Genomic DNA, 15,898 nt, shown 5'->3' with positions numbered 1-15,898 from the left:
CTGGTTTTATTGCTGATTCTGCCACTGATCTTGTTGTGTGACCCTGGGGATGTTACTTTACCGTTCTATGCTTCATTTCTTCTCCCCGCCCAAGAAAATTCATAATTATTTTATCCATCTTTGTAAACTATTTGAAAAATTTTAAATACAAAGCACTACATAAATTCAGAATAGAATTACTTAATAGGCAACCAAAAAGAGTTAATTGCTTATGACCTATATTTAATTATTAGTGGCTTTAAAGAGGCCTGTAAAATGTGAATAGTGTGATTATAGAGAGTGAATTTGCTTGTGCTTTAGGTACCCTCGCCAGTATCGGAACCTGAAGAAGAAAATGATCCTGATGGACCTTGCGCTTTCAGAAGAAGAGCGGGATGCCAGTATTATGCTGTAAGAATTTTTGTTGCTGTTTTTTTTAGTAAATGTACTGGCAGCATGCTAATGTTAAGAGAAGTGTCTCTATCTGAGCCAGGGAATTAGACAGGCTATTTGGTCAAACCAAAGAAAATCTTCACCACATCCTTTAATTTTGGGTTTACCTTTCTTCCATTTCGAATTGTAAGCCTCCCTCTTTTCTTACTGTAGATTCAGTGGTTGTTTTCAAGATAATCTAAAGCACTTCCAGGTAGTCAAATCAACTATCACTGTTAGGAAAAAGGGAGAATTGCTTTTCTAATTCGCCCAGTTCCTTTCCCCCACCAGCCTTTGTCTTCTGGCAAAAAAATCAAGGGTTCTGAAGTGGCACATAAACCTGGATAAGCCATATGACAGTGCATTTAATTAAGTTCTTGTCTACACAAACAAGGTGGGATGTGAATCTGTGGTGCAGTAGCCTTCTGTGTTCTAAACGTCCACGTGGACCCTGCTGATGTGCATTGATAGTTAATGTGCTTCGATCTAGTCCTGTTTCAAATGCAAACTAAATGTTAGTGTAGACAAGCCCCAAGAAGCACTGGGTGAGATCTATTGATACTTAATTGCATCTGTAACTGCTACATAAATCTACTTCTTGAGTCAAAGAATTTTGGGTTAATAGATATTTATTTTTTATATCAAGATGCTGTTTAAATAGATTACAGTGAGAACTGAAAATAGAGTTCTTTGCTGTATAGCAGAGGTCTTACTTGAGCGCTAATCTAAATTCTATGTGCAGTTTCATTAGTTATGCTCTTTCTTGTTTTCTGCCTTAAATAATTGAATTTTAAAATACAGAAGACAACTAAACTACCCTGAAAAGGTCTTTGATGTAACATTCTAAATGGAAATATCATAAACTTCTTGTAAAAGATCTCTTAACTGTAGAGTAAACAGTGTGAAAATTGGCTCAGTTCAGGCACCAGAGAATTTACTTTGAGGAAGATTACTATGCCTCAAATTCTTGATCACCCAGAGTGATCCAGTAACTGGGCAAGCTCAAATGACAGTCCTTCTCTCCCCCATCTTCATGGGGCACATCAGATGAGCTGTAAGAGGACTACTTAAAAAAAAAATGTAAGAGCAATTCATCAGAAAAATGACCAATCCAAGAAAGACAACTGTTCATTTTTATGTTTATAAAAATGCCTTTTGTTTTGTACATTCCTGTGTTACATCAAAATGTATTAATACTTAGTGAAAGTGAATATCCTTTGAGATCATCCATCTTCTTAAAGAAGACCCAGTGGGGTCTTGCCTATTTCAGATTCTTTGAAGATGTAGTATATAACCTCCCAGACACAGATGATGCTTCAGCCTTCAAACTGGAAGCAGTTCAGCAGAATGCCCAATCATAAGAATTGCCATATCACCTCAGTAGTGTAGAAATGGGAGGGAAAGAAATACGTTACATAATTATAATTTAAAATACTCATCAACACAAACTGAAGAAGTGTCTGCTAAAATGTATTTTATTTTTCATCTCCTGAAATTCTTTTTTTGCTAAGCCTTCAGAAATTCACTTATTATGTATAGCATATATTTTATCCAAGAATACGTCCTATCTGTGATTTTCTAGATAGCCTGAATGTAAAGTCAGGATTTTATTAAGGTTATAGAGACAAGTTAATATAAATCTGTTATTCTTTTTTTGTTTTTGAAATATTGAGAAAAGAGAAACTTAATTATACTATCTGAGCCTTAACATATGAAAGCATTTATTTTACATAAGCCCTGTATGCTTTTGTTCAAGCTTAAGAAGTAAGCTTTACTCTGAAACTTTTTGCAATCTTTTTCCTGCTCTGTGCAAGCTGTTGCATCACAAAGGGAAAAATGTGAGGCCAGTGTTATTTGGGAACTAGTTGACTCAATCCTTAGAGCTTGAGACTGATGCCACAAAACTGTTGCTTGGTTTTGAAACTGTATCAGTGGGAGAGATCTTTAGTCCTCTCAGTGTACCTGACACTGATAGCTTCATTGTTCATAAATGTTGATCACCTAAAACTCCCTTTTAAAATCAGTGGTAGCTGTAAATGCTCAACACTATAAAATCAGGCCATGAATGCATATGTGAGAACAGAACTGAGACTAACCCTGTAGTGCTCTATCGCCTTAGATCCACTGGCATTGAGGTAATTGACCAAAAAGCTGTTTAGACATTGGTGAGGCATCTACTGCAGAGGACCCCACAAGCAAGTTGCCACCATACCTAGAGAGTGATCCACTCTCTTTGCTTGCCACACTGAGACGTAAGAGGCCGCGTAGCAACACAAAATCCTTTTTGTAAGCTTAAACTTAAAATACAATGAGTATTGAAAAGACATCATATTTAATTACATTAACTTCTTTATAATGAATGAGGGTGGTTGTTGTAGAGGGGAAAAAAATTTATACAATACCCAGAAAGTAGAATGTGTACTGCTTAAAAGTTCTACTGGAGGCTCTTAGGTCTCAGCTAAGTAGATCAGATGTGCTGTCTCATCTGCAAATATCCCAATAGTCTCCCAAGCGAGTTGCTTCCTTCTTTGGAAACTGCGGGTCATCAAGGTCTCTGGATTTGTTCCTCTTTCTCTCCCATAGGTTTTCTTGAGTGCATCCATGATCTCAAGCTTACCTGAGGCTGTAGCTGTAGCCTCAGGTGTATCTTAGTGATTTCCAGGTTCCTATGGGTTATCAGATGTTATTACTCTAGTGCTCTTTTGCTGTGCAGATACTTACCATGGATCAGGATGTTGGCTTGCATGTTTACATCTATCTCTGGTTCCTTAGTGGCCACGTGGCTAGTTTGTTCAGTTTTGCTGAATTTTCTGATGCTGCCTGCAAGTGCCATCCTTGATTGACCACTAATTTAGTCACTAGATCCGCTCAGTCCCAGAGATTTGGCTGCAGCTTCTTTCTCCTCAGCTCATCCAACAGCAAAATTAATTATTTTTTATTACACTTTTTTTTCCTGGCACAATCAAGAAAAGGGATATATTGTGCTCCCCATCCCCCCAAAAATTCTCACCTCCTTGTCACATAGTCATACTTTTTTTCCCCGCAGAAAGAGTTGTCTGACCCCTTAGTTTTGTGGACTGAACTTTTACTAGTTTGAGAACACAAGAGCTGACAAAGTGGGTCAAACCGTGGTTCATGTTACCCAGTATCTGTCTCTCACAGTGGCCTGTATCAGAACTTCAGGCAATTATGGAATGATCCAGCCCTGTCCCAGCATCGGGTAGTCAGTGGTTTAAGGTTGCCCCGAGCATGGGGTTGCATCCCTGACCATGTTCGCTAATAGCGATTGGACCTATCCTCCATGAACTTACCCAGTTCTTTTTTGAACCCAGTTATACTGAGAGGGTTCCTCTCTGTTTCAGCCATAGGTAATGCTGTAAGATACTTTAATAAGAAATAGCGTTATTCATTCATAGTTTTCTTGACCCCAATGTATGCAATAAATTTGTGCAAAATTGAATTTTCTTCTCCTCCGCAGCCTCGTTTGGACCAAACTAATTATTCATGTGAGAATTCAGAACTGGCAGAATTGGACAAGCTGAGATACAGGCATTGCCTCACAACTCTTACGGTTCCGAGAAGATGCATAGGATTTGCAAGAAGGCGAATTGGCAGGGGTGGAAGGTAGAGTGGTATTGCTTTGATCCTTTTGGTCCTTTTAACTCTTCTGTTTTTAAAAAGAGATAATGTAACTAATGTCTATTAAATTGGTTTTTTTTTTTTTTTTTTTTTTTTTTTAAATCAGGGTTATAATGGACCGAATATCTACAGAACACGATCCTGTCCTGAAACAGATTGACCCCGAAATGCTAAATAGTTTTTCAAGCTCTTCCCAAACTGTAGACTTTTCTTCTAATTTCTCACGGACCAGTGCTTCCAATAAACATTGTGAAAACAGACTGTCCCTTTCTGAAATACTAAGCAATATCAGATCATGTCGACTGCAGTGTTTCCAGCCAAGGCTACTAAATTTACAGGACAGTGATAGTGAAGAATGTACCTCAAGGAAACCAGGGCAGATTGTGAATAATAAAAGAGTTTCTGCAGCATCTGTAGCTTTATTGAACACCAGCAAGAATGGCATATCAGGTAGGCAAGAATTTGAATTGTTATGGAACTTGACATTTACATTTCCAATGTTATCCCTGGGATTGGGTTGATGATGTCATCAGTGGGGATATTTGACCAAACAAGTACAGATAAAAACTAATGGTTTTGAAAGTCTGAGGTACACAAAATCTTCACAAAAACAAATTTCAGGTTTCTGTACAAAATTTGGGTCTGAAGCCAGATAATGTGTTATATAACACAGATTTGGATATTCATCAATCAGAAAGTCAGGAATTGCCTGTGTTTTAGTGTTGCTGCGCTATGCCTCCAGTTGCTGAGATTGAGAATTTTGAAAGTATCTTGTTAGCTGAACCTCTGCATAAGGAAGAAAAATGCTCTTCGTAAGTGCAAAAAAAAAAAAAATTTTAAAGGGCTTATTCATTTGGCTTTCATATCCTGCACTGGTGTTTTAATAGCAGTGCAATAATTATTTTTATATATGTGTATTGACTACATTAATGTATATGTGTAGTGGGATGTTTCTGTCTGATGGAATACCAGTTCTTAAAGTATAATACATATACATGTACCACAGTGACTGTCACTCATCGTCTACCGAAGAAGAGTTGTCAGTGGTTTCTAGATGATAGTCATGAGTAACAGGTGCATTATTTTCATCCCATGAAGTGACAGTTTGTTTATGGCTTTTGTGGAAGGTCATAATTTTGTATAATTAACTTTGGTGAAGTAGTCTTTGATGGGACTTTGAGTGTGCAATTATTGACTATTTAGGAATTCTTCCTTGTGTTTTCAATTTTTTTTTCAAACTTTAACAGTACCTAGATGTAACTTTCTGTTTTTTTAATTGTCGTCTGTCGATCCTTCTGTAGGTGCCAGTGCACCTCAAGCAAATGAGATCAGAGTCATTTGAATAGCAGAGTCTGCCAGGGCTGCATAAGTGTCCTGTGCCTCCTTGTGCTACCTTACAGGGGTGGCATAAAGGTTGGGACAACTCTGACCTCCCTCAGTTCCATCTTGTCACATATGGCACAAAGACAGAACATGGTGAGCGTCTGACCCCCTAGTTTTTAACTTTGGCTAAATCATCTCAAATTCTTCAAAAAAATCTTCAGTGCTCGTCTGATTCACTCATATACCACCACCATGAATGATACTTACCCATCTGGACTGAATATCCCCCCTCCCTGCACACTTTCTCCTGTACAGGGCGCCTGAACATGGCAGATTTGAAAACTGGGAACTTCAAGCCCTGCCTGTCCTACAATGGATTGATTTCCATTGAAAGATGGAAACCTTTTCTTTTAAGGAGACTCCCATATATTGGTGCACCTGCAAGAACGTGTTGTGAGACACCAAATTGAAACTTCATCTTCTGGAGCCATATATAGGAGTAGACTCTTCAAACCCACAGGAGATGAGCAATAGAGTCCTGGTAGTGGACAAGCCAGCTTCATCCAATGCCCTGTCTAGCAGATAGGTGACATCAAAGACAAGAGTGGAGAAGATAAAGCCAAGCAAAGACCTGGCACCAAGGAGAAAAATTTGCCTCACTACAACTGCAAATGGCAAATTGCCAGACCCTACTGGCTGAATAAGACTTTTTGACCTGGGATAGAGTGACACCACATCTCTCAAAACGCCCACACGACAACAATGAGAGGCTCAGAAATAATCAGGGAAGGCCAGTTACTGACCAAGATGGCTTTACAGTCTGTACTGGATGCCTTCAACAGCCAGGTCTATGGTCACAGCAATGACAGTGGCCAAAGAATCTTGGCTCAGAGCATTGGGCATCCCTAGGGTGGTTCCGGCCATGATCCAGGACATACCTTTTGAGGACATAGAACTATTTACTGAATGAATGGACAGTGCTTTACACTCTTTCAGAGACTCAAAGGCCATCCTGCCCTCTCTATATTTTATATCTCCTCCCTGTACCACAAGCAGTATCACCCTCAACCACCGTCAAGACAGCAGGTGCCAATTTGTCATTCCAGGCAGCCATGTCAAGAAAAAATGAGCTACAGCAGGAGCTGCCAGCCTTCCTTCTCCTTGACAATGCATCATATTTCTACAGCATGTCAGCAAATTTGACATGACAGTTAGGAGCCAAATCACATCCAGTCCAGAGAGCATGAACTTCAGTAGCTACCTCACCCCATGGGTGTGGTCTGCTGTAATGTTGGACAGATGGATATTAGAGATTATCGTCCATGGCTGCCCCATCCAATTCCACTTTTTCCTTCTATCCATCCTTCTTTCCCTATCAAGGACCTTTGCACAAGAGCCTGTAAAAGGCAGAAGTGGCCTTGTTGCTTTGTCTAGGAGCCATAGAGGAGGTGCTACCGGAATTCAGGGGAAGAAGTCTGTACTCCTGGAGTTTCTTTATCCTGAAAAAGAAAGTGGGGTCTTTGTCCTATACTAGATCTGAGAAGACTCAGCAAGTACTTATGCCATATTAGGTTCAGGGTGGTAATTCTTGCCTCCCATCTTTCCATGTCTTCAAGCTCAAGATTTGGTTTGTGGCTCTCAACTTGCACAGCACAGTTTTTGACAGGCAATGCATAAGCAGTGCATTATATAAACAAGATAGGAGGTGCTTTGTCATACCCTCTACCAGGAAGCCATCAGGCTGTTGTCACTGGATAACCTGATTGGATCTACATTTTCAAGGAACCAGTTACAACCTGGTGGATTTCTTAAACAGGCATGTAGTAACCAACTATGAGTGGTCAGTGCGGACATCCATCATAGAGCCAATATTGCACCAATGGTGACTCCCACAATAGATCTGTTCATTACAGGGGATAACACCAAGTGCCTGAACTTCTGCTCCGGGGAGGGTATTAGCCCAGACGCCTTACCGGACACCTTCCTGATACAGTGGTCTGCAGACCTTCTCCAGCCACCTCTCACCCCAATATTCCTGATCCCAAAGATGATCTCAAAAATCAGACTGGACAAGGCCATGCTGATGATAGCTCCCTACTGGCAGAGGAAATTTTGGGTGTTAGACTTCCTGAACATGTTTGTTCCACCTCCTATCTTTTTTCTAATCTGCCCAGACATGATACAGAGTTAGAGTTTAAGGCCAGAAGGGATCACCAGATCATCTTGTCTGACCCCCAGTGCCACCCAGCATGTGCACACTAAATCCAACAACAACAATTAGACCAAAATATTATAGCCCACAAGAGACTAGACTAGACTAATCTGCCACAGGCTGAGAATAGGAGAAACAGAAGTACATCAATGCCCAAGGCCCATGCAATGTCAGGGAAATGATTGTGAGATATACACAGATAATCCTGGCAAGTGACCTGTACACATATGATGCAGAGGAAGGTGAAAGCTTCCAAAGTCACTGTACCTCTGACCAGGGGGGAAATTCCTTCCACTTCTACATATTATGATCCGTTAGACTCTGAGCAAGAACCAACTACCCAAGCATCTGAGAGAGAATTCTGGCTGCCACCTCAGAGGTCTCGCCCTCCCTGTCCAATGTCCCATCTGCATTTGTGGCCATCACTGATGTTTCAGAGGAAGGAGATTTTAAAACAACAACAACAGACTGACTACATTGGGGGTGGGGGATGGGGACTCTTTTCCTGATCCTTGTCGGTGGCCATCCAAAACCATGAAGCATGAGCTTTTATTACTGAAAGACGTAAACTGAAAGTGAGCCCCATGGCAGCTGAACCCACCCATTACCATCACAAGCAACCCAGTCATACAGCCATACTCATACATTTGCCCATTTGTCTTAAAACTAATTAAGTTGTTTGACCTCACCACTTCTGTTGGGAGGCTGTTCCAGAACCTTACCCCACTGATGGTTAGAAACCCACTTTATAGTTTTCAGCCTGAAAATGTTCATGGCCTGTTTATATCCATTTGTTCTTGTGCCAGCAATGTCCTTTTGCTTAAATTGCTCTTCACCATCCATGGTATTACCCCTTACCGTATTTATAAACAGCAATTATATCCCCTTTTTGCTTGACTAAACAAGCCAAGCTTTTCCAGTGTCCTCCATTCCCTTGATCATCCTAGTAGCTGTTCACTGCACTAGTTGCAGGCTTAATTAATTTTTCTTGAACCTGTGGGACCAGAATTGTGCACACTATTCCAAATGAGGTCTTACCAGTGCCTTCTAGAATGGCGTTAACACTCCTTTGTCTTCACTAGAAATGCCACACCTGATGCATCCTAAAATCACATTTGCCTTTTTCACAACTGCATCATACTGATGGCTCATAATCATCCTGTGATTGACCCATATACCCAAGTCTCTCTCCCCTATTGTTTTTTACTTATGGCGCCCCCGCTTGTATTCTTATTACTAGACCCTGGATGCATGACTTTGCACTTTGTACTGTTGAATTTCATCACAGTTCTGTCACTCCAGCCTTCAAGGTAAAGTAGATCTTTTCTTGTATAATGTTCCAATCCTCAGTATTCACGGTGCCTCCCAGGTCTGTATCATCAGCGAATTTCATTAGCACACTCCTACTTTCTGTGCCAAGATCATTAATAAAAATATTGAATAAAAATGTCCCAAGACCAATCCTTGAGCAACTCCACTAATAACCTCCTTCCAGTCTGATAGTTTATCTTTCAGCACAACCCGTTGCTTTCTCCCCTTTAGCCAATTCTTTATCCACCTTACAATTCTTGTAGTGATCCTCATCTTCTCTAATTCAACAAATAATTTCTCATGAGGTACCATGTCAAATGCTTTACTGAAGGTATGTTAGCTTTACTACGCTTCCCTTATCTAGAAAAATTTATTTTCTTAAAGAAGGAAATCAGGGTAGCGTGGCATGATCTATCTTTGGTAAATATCATCTGTGTTGGTAAATCCATCACCTTTTCTGTTTACCTCCATTAATTTAATTATTCTTTCTATCACAATTTGTTTTAAGGTCATGTATACGACTAATGTCACATTAACTGATCTGTTATTGCTTGGATCACTTTTTTCCCTTCCTTAAATATAGATATGATGTTAACTGTCCGCCAGGCATGTGGTGCTATCATTGAGTAGATGGAGGTATTAAAAATGTTTGCTACCAGATTAACAATGTCATGTGCCAGGTATCTCAGAACCACTATCAAATATTGCACCCAGCCCTGCAGTTATTGCACCTGACAGCTTGGATATTGGCTAGTTGAGCTCTACTGACAGAGACTGTTTTTGACAGGTTCAGAAAAACCTTATACAAAGCAGGAAATCGCGTACCAGAAAGATCTATCCCTGCAAATGGAAATGGCTGTCATATGGAGAATCCAGCATAAATTAGAGCCAGTTGTTACCACAGATCCTTGACTACATGCCACACTTAAAATAAGCTAGATTGATTTTTAATTCTCACATTTTGCAGCAGTATCAGTATGTCATACTCTGATTTAGTCATACTTTGTCTTCACTCATCCAACAATATCTGGATTCCTCAAGGATCTCCTGCACATATACACACGTTAGAGACCTGATTCCTGGAAGGGATCTTAATACCATTCTCCTGAAACTCATGGAACCTCCATTTGAGCTATCAGATTGTTTGATGCATCACCTTGCCCTTAAGATGTGCTTTCAGATAGTTATGAGCTCAGCATGGAGGGGTCAACGAGCTCTAAACTCTTATGTCTGGATCTCCTTATATATCATTTAATTGGGACAAAGCAGTTCTGAGACTGCACCCTAAGCTCATCCCTAAGGTAATTTTGGAGTTTCACTTCAATCAACCTGCAAGTCTTTCTGATACCACTCTCAATGGGAGAGAAGAAACTACGTACTTTAGATGTTTTCAGAGCCTTGCTTTATTACCTTTCAGACAGTCTCGCTGCCTCTTTGTGGCTGTATCACACTAGTTGAAAAGCCAAGCCATCTAATCTCAATGAATCATGTTATCAATTAGCTGGTGATCCTCTGTCATCAAACACCAAGGCTCACTCCATCAGGACACTGGCAGCATCTTCTGTCTTTTTCAGAAATGTACCAGTACCTGAGATCTGTAAAGTAATAATGTAGAGCCATCCTCTGACTTTAATTGAACAGCCTGGAGCAGCCCCCTCACGAGCAGCTGTGACTATGTACCAGGAAGCTTTGCACAAAGCAGGGGTCCCTTCCCAGACGGCAAGGACTCGGCCCCAGGGTCAGGAGAATACCTTCAGATCTCTCGTTATGGTTTGTGATGTGCTTTTGTAATCTTGTCCATCTGCCACTCGTGTAAAACAAACAAAAAGAAGTATTTCTTCACACAACGCACAGTCAACCTATGGAACTCTTTGCCAGAGGATGTTGTGAAGGCCAAGACTATAACAGGGTTCAAAAGAGAACTAAATAAGTTAATGGAGGATAGGTTGATCAATGGCTATTAACCAGGATGGGCAGGGATGCAAAACCATGCTCTGTAGTGTCCCTAGCCTCTGTTGCCAGAAGCTGGGAGTTGAGTGACAGAGGATGGATCACTTGGTAATAGGGTGACCAGATCACAAGTGTGAAAAATCAGGGAGTGGGGGGTAATAGGTGCCTATATAAGAAAGAATCCCTGAATATCAGGATTGTCCTTATAAAATCAGGACATCTGGTCACCCTACTTGATGACTGCCTGTTCTGTTCATTCCCTCTGGAACATCTGGCATTAGCCACTGTCAGAGGACAAGATACTGGGCTAGATGGACCATTGGTCTGACCCAATACGGCCGTTCCAAAAAAAAAAAAAAAAAAAATCAGTGGCTGTCATCAAATGCCTCTTCTGCATCATAACATCCTTCTCCTCACTTCACCCTTCCCTCCACTGGCTCCATCTTCCCTTCCTGGTTACCCTCACCTCTATAATTCAACTAGTTCTGCCTGCTCCTTTTTCTTCTCCTCTCCATCCCAACCTCCTCCCACTTCCTACCAGCTCAAATCCAGGTCCCACATCCTCCTTGTTTGTGGTGACATTTACCCTAACCCTGGCCCTCCCTCCATCCATCCCTACCCTCTCCACCTCCCCCATGCATTGCTGTCATCACCTCTGCCCCTTTTGTGTCACCATTCCCCCTCTTTCACCAACCCTTCTCCCTTTGTCTTGCTGTCTTTGGAACATCCACTTCATCTTTATTAAGATCACAACCTATTCACATCTGACTCCCTCCAGCTTGTGGCTCTTACAGAGATCTGGATCCCTTTGCCTGTAGCTCTGCTTTCTTACAGAGGCCTCTTCTTCTCTCATGCTCTCTGCCCTGGATCAGAGAGAGTGGTGGGGGTGTCGGGCTGCTTCCAGTATTTCCCCCTTCCCACTCTTTCTCCTCATTTGAATAGTTCTGCATCTGACTCTCCTCTCCCCTCACTGTTGTTGACAACTACTCTTCACCTACCTCTTCCCCATCAGCTTTTCTCTATGATTTTAACTTTTGGCTCTTTTTCTTTTCACAATCTCCGACATATCTCCTCACATTGAGTTTCCACGTTCATGACCCATTTGACACCTTAGCTGCATATTTCCTCACCCTCAATTCTTCCTTTGACCTGCATGTCTGGCCAGTTGTCCTACTTATTAAAGGGCCATTGACTTTATGCTGATATCTCTGTGTTGCTGAGTTTCCCCCCTGCAGTGATCACCCGGTCTCTTTCAGCATCACCCATCAGTTGTCTCCCCACAACCTGTCACTCAGCCTTTCTATGATTTCGAGTCCATCAGCATTGATAACTTCTTGGCCCTCTCCTCTCTGCCCCCTCTTCCCTTTCTTCCATCAGTGTTTCCCTAATGATGAAAATGATGAGAATTCTTGTGTACTTGCAATTTTAATATTTATTATTGACTTATTTATTAAATATTCTAAATTTCATATTTAACATTTTATAGTTGTAGTATTTGCAAGATTGTATACAAAACATTACTTGTGACAATGTTTTTAGATCTAATTTCCATTTTATTTATCACTTTTAAAGTGTGCAAAGAATGTTCTTTTCTTTATAACAGTTATGACATAGCCTTTAACAATGAAAACTTAAGATAAACCAAAAAGCTTTTTGCTTTTCTCTCTGAAGAGACCATACATATGTACAGTTAAAATTGCTGTTAACTTTCACATCATCTGACTTCATAAATTTAACATTGCAACTTTAACATTGTACTAACACAACTTTTAATATGCATTGATAGTGTCACAGGTTTTCTTGGCATATCAGAGTTTTTAAACCAGATAGTCCTGATCTGAATAATTTTTAAAATATAAGAACCCTGTTCTGCAAGCCCTTACTACTAAATGTAGTGCTTAGTGTCCATGGGATAGCTTTATTTATTAATGTTATTGCTTTATTAATAACATTGCTTTATTTGTATTACAGTAGTGCCCAAAATATGCTAGGTACTTTGCAAATACATGAAGAGGGGATGTCTGCTGCTAAGCACTTGATTTTCAGAGAATAAATATGTGAATCTAGTGTTTGTGGAAGGTGCCAGATCAGCATATGAATAAAAAAAAAAAACCCAGCTGATTCTAACTAAATTTCTTTCTTTATTATGTTATGTCAGTTGTAAAGTGCTCTGAGGAATTAGCACAGACATTTTCCACTGAAGCAGTTTGCTCCTTTGGATCAAAGTGGTGCAAACTTTCATGGTCCTTCTGGGCCCATCACTAAGTCTAGACAATTAAGTTGCATTGCTTGTGAAAAATACCTTCTACCTTAAATTTACTAGGAAACTTTACCACTTCCTGCAGTTTCCATTATCATTTATGATCACTGTAGCATCCAGAAGCCTTAATCAAGATTGAGGCCTTGTGCTAAATGCTGTGCTATGTTGAAATACAACTTTTGCCTTGAAGAACTTAGTCTACTTTCAGACAAGATATACTCACAATGTTGTAACAGTCAATTGGAAGGAATGTTTTTTTGGGGGGAGGGGTGATAGAAATAGGTATGTGTAGCTACATAGTATGGCGCAACGATCCAGTCTAGGGATGATAAATGTATGGCTAACTGAAACTCATATTTGTGGAGCTGAAGGTGGAAGCCATGAGAAGATTTTAGAATATGCATATTATAGCAGTCCATCTCTTCAGCAGGACAGAGCGCATTGCCCTTGGCTCCCAGTCCACTTCTGTTGCCAGTTCAAGTTCCTTGGGCCTGATTTTTTAAATTATCAGTGGGTCAGGGTTCAGTGAACATCAGTGACCACACTTAATCACGCTGCTATCCATCACCTCTCCTCCCCTAGCCATCCCCCCAGTTGTGTTCCTCTGGGACAGTGATTCTAATGAAGGATGTAAGAGCCATAGATAAACACACACATTTGAGTGATTAGATTCTGGAATGAGGCAGTTAGACTAATGAAAAATCTACCCATCTTTAGGGCAAATCATTTGTGATAAACTTTCTCACCACAGCAGGAATAATATGTAAAGCAGAGATTATTATTACTGAGGAAGGGAGAAGAGCAGAAGACTCAATTAATTTCACTATGGACCTTGCTCTGCACATCTAATCTGTGTGCACTCAAATACTACCATGATGGCAGCCCTAGAAGATCTTAAAATTGATAGCAACACTACAAGCTAAAATCCTTAAACAGTGGAATCTTTACAACTGGGCACACTTCCACATTTCCCCTTAATGTGCCTTAACCATGATCTGAAGAGATTACCTCAAGGAATGACAATCCAGGATCATTCAGTTCTTGGATTCTAAAATTAACAAGGATACTGAAGAGGTGATGGTGATTTTTGATGTGACGATCAGATTAAGATCACTAGCTAATTTCAGATTGACCATTAAAGATCATTAGGTGATAGCTACTGATGTTAGTAGGATTCATACCGATGATACAGAGTTAAGAATCTATATGTCGTTACTAATATCCTAGGTTCTGTAGTTTCCTACATACCTCAAAACCATGAAACACAGTATTTCATGTTTGTAACAATATGTCAAACATAATTTAAAAAAACTGTCTGGAAATATTTGTAGAATTGATATATGGGTCAACATTTCACTAATTTGTGAGCAGTCTGGGGCAGGGATGATCTTTTACAGCATGTCTGTACATTGCCTAGCATGATGCGGCTCTGAATCTTGATTGGGGCCTGAGTTATTACAGTACCGATAATAAAAATAAATGATGATTAAGTAGGTATTATACATTACTGTGCATCATTTAAGTTTTATTTTTTAAAAATCAGGCAACATACCCTACAAAATTTTAAAAACAAAACGATAGGCTTATCTTCCTAGTTCCTGACTGGGCTTTATTGTCTTCAATTATGCTAATTTTGGAAGACTTGGGAGGTGGTTGATTGGCATGTACAGTTTTGCTGTGTGACTGAACCTGCTGTACATACCTTTTCAACAGTAGTTCAGTAAAGGAAGTCAAAGAGAAATGAAAACACACAGAAATAAAAACATAAACTACCACTGTACAATTTCCTTAAACCATCTTGGAAAGGCTGGTAAATCACCAAAAAGCTAATTGCAATTGTTGTGGATATATAACTGAATTTATTTACTCTATTAATGTGTTATAAGAGTGTACATGTGGATGTAAACTAACAGGGGCACTTTACAAATCAACAAATAAACATAAGTGGCATAATGGAATACCTGAGTCAGATTTAGCAATCTTTGAAGAAGGTGGCATATCTCAATAAAGTGTATGCTTATAGATCAATCAGGAGCTTTTTTTTTTAAACTACGCACTTAAAAACACAAGACACAGTTTGAAAAGGATTTTGCTGTGAAATGGATGATAGTTTGTGCAGCAAATTTAAAACAAGATTTAATTGTGAGCATCAGTACTCATATTTTAGCTACAGGTATCTTCTTTCATCCGAGGGAAAAATAAATAAGATGGTTATGGATTTATTTAACTCATTTACTCAGATTAGCACCATTAGGAGTAAGTATAAAGAAAATCTGGGTTTAAAAAAAACCCTTCTAGTCTGATGATCCAACATTTGTGTTTTGAGAGTGGGTAGCGAGAAAGATGAGTCAGAATGAACTGTTCTACTCTTGTGTCTAGTCCTGTTTCAGCTGTTTCCAGCAGCATCCCTCTAAACAATAAATAAAGAATTACTATTGCACTAGTACCTAATTCGAAAAGTCAGTTTTCCTGGGATGTTAGAAGCCTGCTTAATTATAGAGCAATATGAGAAAATATTTGCTTACTGGTTTCTGAGTACGCTCTGACTTGATTGAAACTCCTTCCAGTGCTTACATAAAATGAAATTTCTGTGAAGCTGGCAGTATTGTAAGTAGATAAAGCAAACACTGTGAATGTAAAATGGTCAATATTTTAATTGTTAGCACAGTGTTTTTTCATTCAGAAGATGTTATTCCTACAGATTGTAGCTATAATTTTGGATTGCAATACCATTGAGCATATGTAACGACAGTTGAGACTGAGATGCTGTAAGGTTTAGTGAACAGGAACTT

At 39.8% G+C, this 15,898-nt stretch overlaps 1 protein-coding gene across 1 annotated transcript in view; it reads left to right on the top strand.

The window, feature by feature from the left end:
* The window catches only part of EPC2 (enhancer of polycomb homolog 2), a 69,791-nt gene that overhangs the window by 45,776 nt on the left and 8,117 nt on the right, over positions 1-15,898 (top strand). The window contains exons 8-10 of the mRNA XM_067549484.1: positions 301-390; positions 3,890-4,035; positions 4,157-4,500. Coding sequence (XP_067405585.1) covers positions 301-390; positions 3,890-4,035; positions 4,157-4,500 — 580 coding nt within the window. The remainder of the gene's footprint in view (positions 1-300; positions 391-3,889; positions 4,036-4,156; positions 4,501-15,898) is intronic.

Source organism: Emydura macquarii, unplaced genomic scaffold, assembly GCF_026122565.2.
Source record: "Emydura macquarii macquarii isolate MOO-44397 ecotype Brisbane River unplaced genomic scaffold, CSIRO-AGI_Emac_v2 contig_1253, whole genome shotgun sequence".
NCBI lineage: Eukaryota > Metazoa > Chordata > Testudines > Chelidae > Emydura > Emydura macquarii.
Note: the sequence above shows the minus strand (reverse complement) of the source record. Positions and strands in the feature narration are given on the sequence as shown.